Genomic DNA, 15,651 nt, shown 5'->3' with positions numbered 1-15,651 from the left:
CTGAGAGAAAATGGCTGATTTGTTATGGTTTTTAGGAAAATTCAAGATGGCAGCCACTTTTTGGGGTCAAAGGTTAACGAAACTTCGGTTGTGGTTGTTGACTTAACCTAGCGATGTTTGTGTGAAGTTTTGCGAAAGTCGTTCCAAACATTTTTTTGTTTTACCATCCGTGCAAAAAAATGTGAAAATTGCTAAACGTCACATTTTAAAAAATGGCAGCCGAGCCGTAGGTCCTGTGGCCGTCTCACAATGATTTCAAAACTTCACCGACATGTTTGCTTTGGTTTCAAAATTATCAATTTTTTTTAACACTTAAGAGATTTTGGTCCCATCTATTTTTTGGATAGTCGTTCACCAAGTCCAAAATTCATTTTGACACAGGACGTTTTTCTTCAAACGCGCAGTAAGAAAGAAGAACGGCGAAAACAGTCTGCTCCTTACAGTCCAGGACTGCTGCGGGACAGAATTTTCAAAATAAAGTTCGGGTCTGGATGCAAAATGACACTTTAAGGTTAAGGTCCTGCTGACGGACCGGTTCCGCCTGTGTGACCTTCGTCTGTTGGGGCACACAGTTTCCACCCCCAACACACGTCAAAAATGAAAAATAAAGAGCACAGAGAAGTAGCACCTAAATATAGTGGCCTACGACTGTTCACAAATGCTAGAGGCATTATGAAAGCATCGCTGTAAGACAAGACTGAAGGAGTCTGATATGACCGTGAGGCGCGTTAGTGCTGACATGCGGACTCCTCAAAACGAGCATCTCCAAGACGTGTCAGATCCAAGGAATATAGACATTTAGAGTAACAATTGAATAGTACAATACAAGGCCATGAACACACTGAAAAAGAACCCATGCAAGACTCGCTTATAAAGATCCTGTACACAAATGCGCGTGGTGTTCGAAATCTGAATGTCGCAGCCGACAGTTCAAGTAATGGAAAGGCGCTGGAAAAATAAATCAATCAGGAAAATAGACTCGATAAGCCGACTACTTCACTGTCTTACATTCAAAAGAAATTTCTTGATGAGAACTTCCTTTTTTGTTTAATTCTAAGGATGAAACGCAAGAAGAATCGTGAGTTTTTGTAAGGCGGATTGCACTTTTGGGTAACAGAATGTTTTTCTGTTTGGGATCCAGTCAGCTTCGGCTACCGCATGATCTGCAGGAGACGCGGCTCCGGATGATCGGAGTTCCGTCGGCGCCGTTCTCCTGCAGCCGAGGCAAAGCTCAGAGCAAGGCAATGGTGCGGGGTGTTTGGCAGAACGTTTGCGCCACTGCTCTTTCACTTCAAAAACGCCTTTTTTTTTATGCCTCAGAGGAGCGTCAAGTGCAACTCCTTCTTCCCTTTTTGTCCCCGATAAGTCGAGGGTTGTCGGATTCATCCGAACTCTTGGGTTTGCAGCTAGCAGGACGCACACTCTGCCCCCAGCAGGACGAAGACGACTCTGGTCAGAGGAAGGGCAGGCAGTGGTGTTGCCGTTAAGAGATGATGTGGCACAGGGGGTGGTGGTTCCTAGCTTGGCGTGGGGTCAGCCAGGCCGGGGCGGCCCAAAGAAGAAGAAGACCCAGAAGAAGCAGAGGGCCCGTCTCATCTTTGGCCCCGTAAAGCACTTGATTGATGTCAGGGTGAACCTTTGACAACAGGAGGGGAGCAGCGTCTGAAAATCCGGCTGCTGAGCTACGACATAGACGTGCGGCACAGAGTTTTGTTTTTCATTCCCCTCAAAAGCCGTGCAGTTCTGAGATCGTCCATAGCAACCGGCGCCAAGCGTCTGAGTTTCAAACAGCCGATGGAAGACAGGAGGCGAGCACGCGGCAGAGCGGCATGTCTGCGGTCAGCTTTGTAAAGTCCAGAGTTAAAAGGTCGTGGACAGTGCTGCATGCTTCCCAAAGCACCAGCGTACTGGAGACGCCATGTTCTGGGGGGTGGAGGGGACGGCGGCCGGGCAGGACGACTGTCCACAAACAACAAAATACATCCGACACCAAAACGAGACTGGAATGAAGGCTCGAACCAACAAAAATGGAGGCTGTGCTAACACTGAGAAGAGCTGCTAGTGTTTAACATGACCCCCCCCACACACACACATCCTCGGTATTTGGGGGTGTGGGGGTGGACTCAGCCTTAAGGCAACACATAGCCCTTGGAGACATTGGCACATGCAAGGAAATTGCAGAGACGTCTTGTTTGTGTCTAAACTCAAACGAATGCAGAAATGCATTGTGGGAATTGTGGAAGCGGATCGGAACCACAAACCGGTTCTGGCTTCGGACAGGATCTCATCCTGCGATGGCCCAAAAATTCTCAGGACGATGTCAGTGGATGACGGTGGATTTGTGCCAAGATGGGTTCAGACTTGCAGTTCGGATGATGGAAAACGATGAGAACTGAGTTTGAGAGGACAGAAGAAACGGTGATGCGTGGATCACAGATCTGGCAAAGAGCCTCTCTGAAGGACCATCACTCAGCCGCTTTAAGCTGTAACAAGAAAAACATCCCATGACAGAAAACAAACAAAAAGCAGCATCGCCGGCTGTGATCTGGCGTAAAGCAGCTCAATGACGGCCCTTCAGGGGGGAGGCTGCTTTTTTTTCCTTCTTTTGCCAGCGTGAAGGAAAGGGCGTCAGATGTTGGTGAGCGTGGTGGAGGTGATGAGGCGCACAGTGAGCGTGCCCGGCAGGTTGTTGTCCTGGCGGTTGCCCTTGTCGCGGAGGTGAAGGGTGTGCTGCTCCTGCCGCTCGTTGGGGTCGCTGAACAAGATCACCTGACCCAGGAAGGTGTCCACAATCATGTTCCTATTGTAGACCTGCACGCCAGAGGAGGAGGAGGAGGAGGAAGGCAGGGGGAGAGAGGAAGGAGAAGCAAAATGAGTAGAGAGGAAACGGAAATATTGGGGGGGACGGATTTTTCAAACAACAGGAAGGTAAAAAAGGGGACGAATATTTTTTGCACTAAAGACAAAAGTAGATTAATTAAGGATTAATTAAGGAGATTAATTTCAACAATTTATTTACCTATTTTTTGTTTTAAAAATTTAATTCTTCCAAGTTATCGTCTCACCTAAATCTGACAAACTTTTGGAGAATTTTGGCTCTTTCAAGTTTTCTATAAACAACACATGAAAACACATCCACAGAGACCTGTTGCTACAGTTCAAATAATATAAAAAATTATGTGTATTTAGTATGATTTTAAAAGTCTAAGTAGCAAATACAGGATTGCCGCCTTATAGTCAATCTCCAAAGCATCTTCTCACCTCGATGTGGATTCCTTCCTTGGGTTTCTTGCGATAAAAGAGGCCTTTGAAGTCAAAGTTTGGGCACCGCGTGTCCTTCTGCACGGGTGAACGCACCCGCTCCCCTTCACAGGTTATTACCACGTAGGAATCCACAGCTGTCCAGAAAAAAACAATGCCATTATAGATTACACACAACATCTGGACAAAAAAAGGCTTAAAAGATTAATAAACTCTGGGAGAAAATGGCTGCTTTTTTATGTTTAGTTTTTCAGGAAAATTCAAGATGGCAGCCACTTTTTGGGTCAAAGGTGAACTAAACTTCGTTTGTGGTTGTTTTCCTTTATGATACAGAAAACTTGAAACAAAAGCGGTCACCATAAGTGACAAAAGTAATCACATTTTTTTGTTTTATTTTGAAAATTTTCTCTTTGTTAGATTAAAAAAAAACCCATTTCAATCATCCCTGTTTCCATTTGTAATTATGGATCAATATTTATGTCTGTTTGTTGCAAAGATTCCTCATTTTCATCAGTAAATCCAGTTTTTGCAATGATAATAATTCATCCAACAATATAAAAGTTTGACAATAAATGCGGTAAAAAAAGGATTTCCTTATAGTGAAAATACTTTTTTTTTTAACCTAAGCCATTAATTTGATTTAATGTGATTTTACTTCAAGTGCTTTTCACTTGAAATCAATGAAATGTAAAGAAAGGAGACTGAGTTTGCCGCCACCTTGTGGTCAAAAAGCAGAACAACTAACACAGCACTTCTTCCAAAACTGTTCCAAAAGCTGCAACGTCACTGTCATCATCCAATCAGAATCTTTATTTGATTCATGTCAACTTTATTAAAGCTGCTAAAAAAGTAAAAAGTAAAAAAAAAAAGGGAGAAAATGGATTAAATTATTGTTTTGTACCTCATTCTGATCCTTTTCCAGCTCCTGGGTATTTTTTCCATACTTTCTTTGTTTAACCAACTATTGCCTTATTAGGATTTTTTTTAATCTTATATGTATCCAGTCACCTTAAAAAGCACATCATCTTCACATTAACTTGGATCTGCCGGGCTGTGCTCCCTGCTCTGACTGCAGCAGCAGGACCAGACATGAAAGGACCCAGAACGGATCCGCCTCTGGGCAGCGATCCAAAACTCCTCGTCCAGAACAGATTTTCAAAACTAATAGCTTATATTTTTACGAGTCTTTTTACTGAAACCATAAAATTATATTAAAAAGAGTATTTGTGACATTTTATGTCATAAATAAATACAAGTTTGTTAGAAAAAAATAGCAAGTAAAGATAAAGGTGCAGCTGCGGAGGCACAGTGAGAAAAAAAGAGCAAGCTTTTGTTTTGAAATTTTACTCTGATTTTCTGTGGCCCCTCCCATCTGTTCCCGGTGAATCCGATTTGTACCAGAACCACTGACCCAACCTGAGAATTGGACCGAGCAGGTGTGACGTCCCCCTGAGAAAAGGGTTTACCTCCGGCTCCAACCAGTTCAAGAAAACTTATTTGCCATATTTTTCGCAATACGGACGCCGCTCTGTTGGAACCAGACATTGTCACTAAGCAGTGATGGGTCAAGAGTCGGTCGGCATAATCGTTTCTATGGCAACCACACTCACCAATCAGGAGTAAGATTGACGGAAGGCCACACCCCTACCACTTAAAGGCGGACAACATGAAATCAGTGGGGGTCAGCAGACTCCACCTACTTTACTTGAGGCATCTGATTGGCCAGTTTGTGACTTGAATAACTTGAACTATAGAATAAAATATCACGGAAAAAATAGGAAATACTAAGAACATGTTAAAAAAAAGGTATCGGAGCAAGAATGGTTGCTTTGGACCAATAGAATGACAGCTGTTTATTTCTCTATAGAAGTCTATGGGAGTTTGGCTTCTTGAAGCCACTTCCTGTTTGGAAACCCAGAAGGGAGGGGGTCACTCAGTCCAGTTCTCATATGCAGTCAATGATCAGCAAGCATCTTTTCTGGTCATTTTGAGGATTGTTAGTAAAGAAAAAAAGAAAAAAAAAGAAAAAAAGGTTTAAGCTTTTACTTAAATCCACACTTAAATATGTATTAGTAACCACTAATAACAGGATTGTTTTCATTTAAAACAGACATTTTAGTGTTTATTTCTCAATAAATGGAAGAGATGTTAAACGGAGAGCTGCAAACTAAAGGGAGGGAAGGAGGAACACAAATGCATGTATGTTAATCAGATGTGAAATAAAAGCCCCGCCTCCTAGAGCGCCTGGTGACTACGGGACAAAGGGAAACCGGAGTTCAGCAGGTGGAGCTGGTGTACCTTGTGCTTTGCCCAGGAGCCTTTTCTTTTGGGGATTGAGGCAGTGCAGCTCTGTGGGATTTTGTAAAAGCGTCACAGGTTAACATGCAGATATCAGAAGGGACCACTGATGGAGGGGTGCGGGGGTCCTCCTACCTCCGTTGGAGTCCTGTCCCTGGAGGCCTTCAGCGTTCAGCACATGGACCTGAGTGACCAGCTGAGGGTACCCACACATCCCCGTCCAGCAGGTCTGAGGAGGCTCGTCCAGCGTCAGCTCTCTGAGAGGAACACATGTGCTCCGTCACCAAACCTCATCACCGCTGGTTCAGATTTATGCTCCACGCAGAACATGACTCGGCTCATTTCAGCGGGAAAAGCCCGGCGCTAACCCGATTCGTTGGAGCCGCTCTGGAGGATTTGGTCTCCAATCAATCCAAAAAATCTGGTTTTCATTAAACAACTCATCCTTATAGGGTGGCCCGGTGGTGTAGTGGTTTGACCCACAGCCTCACAGCAAGAATACACTGGTTCAAACCCAGACTGGGACTTTCATTGTGTAGTTTGCATGTTCTCCTACAGCTTCTCTGGTTTCCTTCCACACTGACAAAATGTGCTTCGTAGGTCAGTTGGTCACTCTACATCAGGGACGGGCAACTTCAGGCCTTGAGGACCAGGACATTTGGAAATCATGCAGACACAACAGACTGGTGACCTGTCCAGGGTGTACCCCACCTTCTATATAGGCTCCAGCAACCCTTTGACCTCGAAAGGAACTAAGCACAGTTAGAAAACAGATGGATGGACTCATTACAGGACTATAGATTATGTAGATTTATTGTCAAAGGTTCGGTATACCAAGTACAAATATAGACATGTGGTCATTGATAGATATGTTCATTTACAAAATAAAAATCAGGGATGGGCTTTCCTGCTCTGGCATGTTCCAATTGGCTGGACACACCTGAACCAGGTGACAAGTAGGGCTAAGATATCTGCAGACACAAGCCCACCTTCAAGGCCTGGAGTTTCCCATCCCTGATAAAAAAAATACCTGTGATCTATTTCTAAATCTTTATGAATTTACATTTAAATAGTGGGATGCATTTGGGGGTTTCTATGCCAGACCAGCATCCACGCTTTGGACACAGTGATCAGAGGAGAGGAGCCGCTTTCCCATGAGGGTAACAGAACCTGCACTCTGAGAGTGTGACATTTGGTGGAGGAAGAATTATGGTGTGGGCTTGGCTCTTCAGCTCCAGTGGAAGGAATCTCAGAACGCTTCAGCAAACCAACCGTTCCATGCTTCCAACTTTGTGGGAGGAGTTTGTGGACGGACGCTTCCTGTTCCAACGTGGCTCCACACAGGACCATGAAGGTCCATGAAGACACAGATGAAAGATGTGGACTTTAGGGACGTATTATAGCAAAAGCTACCAGCTCTTAGATTAGAATAACACTCAAACCTTCCTGTGGAAAGTCCTCCAGAAGAGCGGAAGCCGTTTAAGCCGAGGTGCTGCTTAAGGCCTAAAGATTATGAATGGGTGTCCCTGAGGCTCAAATTAAAGTCAGATGATTCCAAACTTTTGGTAAAAATTTTCACATTTGTGCTGCTGAAAAGTCAGATTTCAAAGTTTATTTTGATCAGTCACAGTTTAGTTTTGGTTTGAGGAGATCCACAGCTCCATTGAAATTGAAATCCAGTTGTGGAAAAGGTTTGGAATTCTCCTCAGGAACGCCGTTCAAACTCCATCTGTTCAAACTAAATTAGCCTTAAGACGTTTTTCTACTCAGTGCAGAACATAAAGCGGATGTCTGTGAGTACCTGAGCTCGTTTTGCTGCAGGTGTTCAGTCTAAAGGAAAGGTTTGGTCCTCAAATAACCAACACCATAAATAAATCTCAGTGTTTGCAGTTAAGAATCTCTTTTTGGTCAGATCTCAGAGTCAAATCTGCATGAAGTTTAGGAGAATCTTATATTTACTTGCAGTCTGAAGGCACATCAGTGAAGACGCGGAGCAGGAACTCGCCCTGCTGCCCGGGGTCAAAGGTGGTGGGGATGATGACGTAGCGGCCCTCCTTCATCTCCTTCCTGAGGAAGACGCAACGCGAGTTGATGTAGATGGAACCTGCTACCTTCTGCTGGGCCGTGTGCATGCGGTACTTCCGGTTCAACTCCACCTGAAGGAACCACAGATGAAGCGTCTGCAAGGCGTTCCAAAGCATCGGCTGGTTCCGGCTTCTCGGGCTTACCCGGTGAATGTCGAAGCCGATTGCCAGGTTTTCTCCTTTGCCCTCTTTGGGCGTGGCTCTCCTCTCTTTCTGCTGCAAGCAAATGAGCACCTCGTCCTCCAGCTTTTTCACATCAAAGACGTACTGAAGGAGGAAGAAGACGGTCACACCTCAGCACAGGCGGCTCGGCTTTTGTTAGGGTCACCAACCTGAGGGTTCTGCAGGAAGGTGCTCTTGTGGTTGATGCAGCCGCCGGCTCGGTTACGCAGCGGGTCTTGGCGGTGGACCCACAAACCCCGGATGACTTCCTCCTCCCAGGTCTTGTGGATGCTCAAGTAGGACGTGTTGATGAGGCGACAGAGGATCAGGTCGGTGAAGTACTGGCAGAAGTCGTCAAAGGTCATCCTGCAGGAGGGCAGGTAAAGAGGAGAAGAAAGACCCGAGAGAGTGGATACCGACTGGAGGGAAAGAAGAAGATCTTGAACGGGTGCAAAAGCAGAGGAAACAAGACCAGGATCAGAGCAAACGGCGGCATGTGACAGACACAACAGGACGTGCTGCACTGAGGACGCGCAAATCTCACATCATCACCCATCAAAATCTCCATCTCCCCATTTATAAATGTTTTTTTCCAAAAAAGGTATATTTTCTTGCTTTATTTTTAGAATACAACAGAACATTTGAGCTGATCACAAGTCCCGCTCTGATCGTCATTTGATCTGTCTTCAAAGCGTTCCCAGTGGTCTTTCAACCATAGTTATTCCGTTTTTGGACAGAACTCAAAAACCTGTATCGTTTTCTGCAACATAGTATCTGCAGAGCGTCAGGAGTTCATTGGAAATTCACCTCTGAGTCGTGGGCGTGTCTGCTGGCATGGAGCATCCCTGCCCCCTTCCCTGTCGCTAAGAGCTCAGAGCAAGTAGCTTATGCCCCCCCCCCCCCCCCCCCCAGCGTGTTTTTTACATCACAAATATGATCTTTTTCATCTGCTCCTGATTCACAACAATTTGAATCAAAACAAATACTCAGAAATGTAAAATGTAAAGCTAATTTTCTTTATATAGGTCCTCCATTATCCAAAGAAATGCCACAAGGATATTTCAAAAACACAATTTTCATCAGAATGGGTTCTTAAGGTCTCTTAGATCAACAGAAATGTTTCCATGGCAACAGCAGAATAAAAAAAAAATCTCAGCTGTTTTCATTAATCAGCATTTATGAGATGAAAAAAAAATAACTGTCATAATCTTGACCTCTGAACCTTTAATCCAGAATTACATTTTTTTTTAAATTTTGTAGATAAAGGGGTCGGAGTTCATTCCTTAGTTGTTATAACAATTTTTTTCTCACTTTCAGTATTCGTGCCACGTTTGGAAAGTTCATAAGAACCGTCTGCAACTTCTGATGCTAAAAGAGCTACTTGGACAATTTACTCACTGACCAGAACCAAGCCAGAGCTGTTTAGAAAAAAATCATTTTTGTGTGACCATTGAGCCATTCAATTATAAAATGTAGCTTTTATGTATTTATAACAATAACGAAAGTTTTCACATTTTCTACAGATAACTTTAACTTATTCTACTTTAGACAGCAGCCCATGCCCATTCCTTTCAAAATAAAATACATTTAGTGTCAAAAAAGATCCTCCGGCTGCAGAAAGTTTACAAACTGTCATGTACTTTTAAGAATTTTTCCTCTGAACCGCTAAAAAACACTATTGTGCTACTGAAGATCAGATTATTCTGATATTCTGACGTTTTGTTAAGCCTTTAACCATCGTCTTACTTAGCAATGACATCTGCGTTGTTATGACACACAAAAAAGGCCTCTTAACTTAGTTTAATGGTTTTTTTTGAAAAAAATGCTATTTATTCAAATCGTTGGCATGTTTATTTAAAGCCAGAGAGTCACAATGGAAGAATAAAATGCGGCTCCGGGGCCTCAGGTGGCAGACCCCTGGTCAGCAGAAAGGTCGTCCTTCTTACAGAATACAATAACCGGGCCTTCTCTCCATCCATAGGGGTCATAACTGACAGAACTGGGACGTTCTCCTCACAAATCTTTTGATCTTAGACAACCAGGCTTGTATTCTGGCCCTCTGAGCATCATGGGAGTACGTTCTCATACTGACAGGAGAACGTTCAGCCTAAACCACATGTGTCAAACTCAAGGCCACCGGGCCAAATGTGGCCCCCATGTCATTTTATGTGGCCCGTGAGAGCATAAAAGTTTTTAATTTCTTAAAATAAAAATTGGTGTGTATTTTTTCATATGTAGGGGGAATCAGACTTGAAATGTCTGATTGGTCAACTATACATTAGGACTTAAACACTGTCCATATAACCTAACCTGACAGAATCAAATGTAAAAGAATTTATGCTAAAGTAACAAGCAAACATGTTTTCTATGCAATTATAATTGTCACTTTAAAAAGTTATAATAAATAAATAAAATGAGTTATATAACATTTAGGAGCAGTTACATTTATTTTTCATTACATTTAGTTACATGTATACGTTACATCTGGCCCTTTTAGGACAATCACTATGCTGATGTGGCCCTCGGTGAAAATGACTTTGACACCCCTGATCTAAACTAACCGGTACTCCATCAGTTTGGAACTGGAGGCCGAGTTTAGACTCTCACCAGAACTCGCCGTCATCCTGCACGGTCACACCCAGCTTCTCTCTTTCGCTCTTGCTCACTTTGTTCCACTCCTCTGAACTGCAGCAAAGAAGAACACAGCAGAGGAAACGTCACGTGAGGGGCGGAGACCTCCATCGTCAAGTGGCTTATGCATTAATAGAGTCAGATGCGCCTCAGGGCTGCACACCGGGGTAGCGGTCAGGACCGATGCCTCAACATTCAGCTTTCATGTTGACTTTCTGAGGCTGTGTTTTATCTGTGGTGTAGATTTAGGTGAAAACGATGCTCTTTTCGCAAGAATTAGAATTGACCAGAGTTGAATTCCTTTTGTACTTTGTTCCTCTCCTCCAGCAGACATAACATAACGTTCTAAAGCATTTCTTTAGAATTTTGAAGAGCTTCAAATCTTATGTGTAGTTTTTCAGGAGACACCAGCCCAGAAAAGCATAACTAAAGGTGCGCCGGGTTGTCACCTCACTCTCCACGCCATTATCAATTTAGACAGTACTTTGTACAAATAGCTAAATAATCAATTATAATCATATTTTTTCCTTTACTTTAATAAACGAGCGTCTCTCTCTACATTCTAGACGATCCGTCGTCCCTCCTCCACCCCGTTCTCCACCTGGAGCGATGTTTTGGAAGGTCTGGCTCTAACCACCACCAGCATCCAGGCTCTGGGGTTCATCCATCAATGGTTGAAGTTCATCCCAAGCACATCGCCATCTGTCCAGAGCCTAACCGCCAAAGTCTACAGATTCATTTTACGCAGATTTTTCTGTAACGCAGATAAATCTTTCCTCCTATTCCTAGTTTTTCACCTTAATCAAATATCATTTGAGAGATTTAACCCAAATCAATAACAAAATGCAAGAGCCACAGAATGAGTAACTGCACTATCTTTTTTGTTTTCCCGCCTGTCATTGTAATTCTGACACATTTTTTGCCCCCCCCCCCTCACAAAATAAGCTTTTTGGGTAACGGTTTATAATAAAATTATTTAATGATCTAGTCACAAGATATTAACAAACATGCGTTTAAAAGCCTTAATTTTATTCATTAGCCATTTGTAAATGTATTATTAATATGACGTATAAAAAGACATTTATTTATCATTCATAATACCTTTATTCCTAAACTTTTTATTTAGACATTAATTAGCACAATTAGATATTTTATAGATGTCTGCCAGAAGTGAAAAGCAGACCACACTTTAGATTAGGAGGCTGCAGAAAAAAATCATAAACACTCAAAGACTCAGTATTTAATAATCGCTGACAAGGGATTTTGTTCACACTTAAGAATGAGGAGCTGGAAATGTTTCAATAAACTATGAAGGCAGTTATATTAATTAATCACTTATCAGCAAGTAGTTGACATGTTTATGGTATTAGTAAGATGCCTACAAATGCTAATGAACGTCTTATAAATGTCCTATAAAAGCCTACAAATGCATCGCTAATGCTTGTTAATGTCTGATAACTACATTATTGTGGAATCCTGTTACACTGTGTTCTCAATTTCTGTTCTGTTTGATGGAAATTCACTCCCAGCATGTGTCATAAAGGATTTTTCTTTCTCATTTTCCTCTTTCAGCTCCTTTTCAACCATGGAGTTCTCTAAAAATTCTGCGGTGGTGGTTGGGTTCTCAATCTTCCCACTAATGAGCCGAGTCAGGGATAAAAGTTAGAATGCAAAGGAAATAGCTTACTGGAATGACTAAAACATGTCATGCATTTGTTGTGGTTGCAAAATGTTGTTTTTAAGCACATGTCCAATGAAATATGAAGAAATCCTTCTAAGAAAACACAGTGAAGGAAGAAAATGGCTCGGATTTGTGAAATATTTAAGTAAAAATGGAAACATTTAAACTTTATTCTCTACGGAGCCCGTGTCCTGACATTAAAAAATTAAGCAAGAAGTCTTAGCTATCATTGAATTTTAGTGATCAATTTTGGCTACAGATCTGTTTGAATGCCTTTAATATGACCAAAAGCCCTAATCTGCAACTTATTCAATACAAGGTTCTCCACAGAACTCACCACACCGGACAGAGGTTATCTAAAATGGGTCTCAATCAGTCTGCTATATGCACACAGTGCACAGGTTCAATTTTCAATTCAATTCAATTCAATTTTATTTGTATAGCCCAAAATCACAACAACAGTTGTCTCGATGGGCTTCGAAGTAAAACATGAAATCAAAAGGATCACGAATACAAAGAGTTCAATAGAAAAATACTAAAATGAACTAACAAACTGACTATGCTATACTGGCATCCCTGCCCTTAGACCCCCCTTCGCGGTAAGGAAAAACTCCCAAAAAAACCGGATTCCGGAAAAAACGAAGAAACCTCAGGGGTGCCCACATGAAGGAGGGATCCTCCCCCAGGACGGACAGGCGATTTACCAGAAATCTTAGAGAAGAATTAACTTATCTAAATCTACAACTACATATATAAAAGTCCAGCAGACGAGCTTCATCCAGCCGTGGTTATCGGGACAGTCAAAGGCGCGAGTCGAGCCGGAGACAGGAACCACAGCCAGGTGTAGGAGCAGGAGCAGAGACGAGGTACTCGGTCAGGTACAAAGCAGAGACGAGCCAGAGATGAGCCAGAGGCAGGATCCACAGCCAGGTGTAGGAGCGGGAGCAAAGGCGAGGTAAACGGTCAGGAACTGGAGCACGGATGAGCCAACTGGAGTCTGGAAGCACTCCCACTCCCCAGGAGGGGAGAGGAAAAGAGGGACAATACATGAATCGCACTGCACCAAACAGAGGCATGGAGAACTAAATGATAAATTATGATCAAGAATAGAGGAGAGGAAGGGTAGAAGTAAAAAAGGAAAGAGGACAGAACCCCAGTGCACCATAGTTACCCCAGCTTCAACTTCTAGCAGCCTTTTAAAAGAAATAGTTATTATTAAGTTTAATTTAAACAAACTAACATTAAGTTAAATAATCTCTTAATACTAACTAGTCTGACAATAAGCCTGTCCAAAGAGGAATGTTTTCAGTCTAGCTTTGAATGTAGAAACTGAGTCGGCCTCTCTTACATGAGCTGGGAGTTTATTCCATAAGACAGGGGCTTGGTGGCTAAACGCTCTACCTCCAACCGTACTTTTACTAATTCTAGGAACCACAAGCAGTCCTGCATTTTGCGAGCGAAGTGTTCTGATTGGTTGGTAAGGGACTATGAGGTCCTTAATATAGGACGGGGCCATTCCATGTAAGGCCTTATAGGTTAACAGGAGGATCTTGAACTTAATTCTAGAATCAACTGGGAGCCAATGGAGCGAAACTAACACAGGAGTGATGTGATCTCTTCTGCTGGTTCCAGCTAACAATCTAGCAGCTGCGTTCTGAACAAGCTGGAGACTTCTTAAGGAACTCTTAGGACACGCTGCTAACAAGGAGTTACAGTAATCCAGCCTCGACGTAACAAATGCATGGATGAGTTTTTCAGCATCACTCTTAGAAAGTATATTTCTGATCTTAGCAATATTCCGCAGGTGAAAAAAGGCAGTTCTACATGCCTGAGATATGTGAGCCTTAAATGATAAATCCTGGTCAAGTAAAACCCCAAGGTTTCTAACTGTGGAATTGGGGGCTATACTTATACCATCCAGGGAGACTATCTGAGCAGACAGAGCATCTCTGAGGTTTTTAGGACCAAGTATAATGACCTCAGTTTTTTCTGGGTTCAAGAGGAGGTCATTAATTGTCATCCAGGTCTTGATGTCACTGATGCAGGCGTTCAGTTTCTCTATCTGGTCATTCTGGTCAGGCTTCATGGATAAATACAACTGCGTATCGTCGGCATAACAATGAAAATTAATGCTGTGTTTCCTGATTATGTTTCCTAGGGGTAACATATAAAGCGTAAACAGGATCGGTCCCAAGACTGAGCCCTGTGGGACTCCATAGTTGACTCGAGTGCACTGAGAGGAATGGCCATTTACAAATTAACGAACTGATACCTATCAGACAGATAGGATTTAAACCACTGGAGAGCAGATCCTCTGATCCCTATGTCCTGCTCTAATCTATGGAGTAAAATACCGTGGTCGATAGTGTCAAAGGCAGCACTGAGGTCCAACAGGACCAGAATAGAAAGTAGTCCCTTTTCTGAGGCCAATAACAAGTCATTAGAGACTCTAACTAGTGCAGTTTCCGTACTGTGGTGAGGTCTAAACCCCGACTGAAAGTCTTCAAAGTGGCTGTTGTCCTGTAGGTGGCAGTAAAGCTGCTTAACTACAACTCTTTCTAGGATTTTAGAAATAAAGGGCAGGTTTGATATCGGTCTATAGTTGGCCAAGATGCTAGGATCCAAACTGGGCTTTTTCAGAAGAGGTTTAACAACTGCATATTTAAAAGACTGTGGCACGTAACCCGTTTCCAGAGAGGCATTTATCATTGTTAATATGGGATCATTAATTAGGGGAAAAGTTTCTTTAAAAAGTCTAGTGGGAATTGGGTCTAACAGACACGTTGAGGATTTGGAGGACGTAATAATTGATGTTATTTCCGCTTGATCCACAGCAGTGAAGCAGTCTAATGTTACAGAGGTTTCTATGGATGCCTCCATTTCTACCGCTTCAGCCTGTTCTGGGCTGATAGTAGGAATAACTTGATTTAACTTATGTCTAATATTTGAGATTTTACTATCGAAAAATGTAAGAAAATCATCAGAGCTGAGAGAAACAGGAACATGTGGTTCTACTGAGCTCTGACTGCGAGTTAATTTAGCTATAGTGCTAAAAAGAAATCTTGGATTGTTTCCATTCTCTGATATTAAGGTTGAATAGTACTGGCTTCTAGCTCTACGCAGAGCTTTTTTATAATTTAATAGGCTATGTTTCCAGATATCCAGAGACTGCTCTGAACCGGAGCGGCGCCATTCTCTTTCCAACTTACGGGTTTCTCGTTTAAGAGAACGAGTTTCAGCGTTAAACCACGGTGCTACTCGGTTTTGTCTGACGAACTTAGGTTTCAAGGGGGCAACAACATCGAGTGTACTCCTGAGGGCTTGTAAGGCATCATTAACAAAGTGGTCATTTATACTAGGACTGATACTATGGGAGCTGGTCTCAGAGTATTTTCTCAGAATATCACTAAGTACTGGCTGAACTGTGTGTTTAAACTCAGACACAGAACGGTCAGTTAAGATTCTTCTAAGCTGTTTCTTATTCACTGGGGCAGAAGGATGTTCCAGTGTAAGCTGGAAGGTAATCATAAAGTG

General features: G+C 42.7%; 1 protein-coding gene across 2 annotated transcripts in view; it reads right to left on the bottom strand.

Moving 5' to 3' along the window:
• Positions 1-780: 780 nt before the first annotated feature.
• Positions 781-15,651, bottom strand: part of capn5 (calpain 5) — a 50,232-nt gene continuing 35,361 nt past the window's right edge. Inside the window, exons 7-14 of one of the 2 annotated variants that reach the window (XM_023962507.1) lie at positions 10,413-10,490; positions 7,976-8,171; positions 7,788-7,910; positions 7,519-7,715; positions 5,695-5,816; positions 5,560-5,610; positions 3,262-3,398; positions 781-2,811 (exon numbers count right to left, since the gene is read on the bottom strand). In XM_023962507.1, coding sequence (XP_023818275.1) covers positions 2,629-2,811; positions 3,262-3,398; positions 5,560-5,610; positions 5,695-5,816; positions 7,519-7,715; positions 7,788-7,910; positions 7,976-8,171; positions 10,413-10,490 — 1,087 coding nt within the window. In that variant the 3' untranslated portion in view covers positions 781-2,628. The remainder of the gene's footprint in view (positions 2,812-3,261; positions 3,399-5,559; positions 5,611-5,694; positions 5,817-7,518; positions 7,716-7,787; positions 7,911-7,975; positions 8,172-10,412; positions 10,491-15,651) is intronic. The other variant, XM_023962508.1, reaches the window with a different exon arrangement.

This window comes from Oryzias latipes, chromosome 14 (assembly GCF_002234675.1).
Source record: "Oryzias latipes chromosome 14, ASM223467v1".
NCBI classification, from domain to species: domain Eukaryota; kingdom Metazoa; phylum Chordata; class Actinopteri; order Beloniformes; family Adrianichthyidae; genus Oryzias; species Oryzias latipes.
Note: the sequence above shows the minus strand (reverse complement) of the source record. Positions and strands in the feature narration are given on the sequence as shown.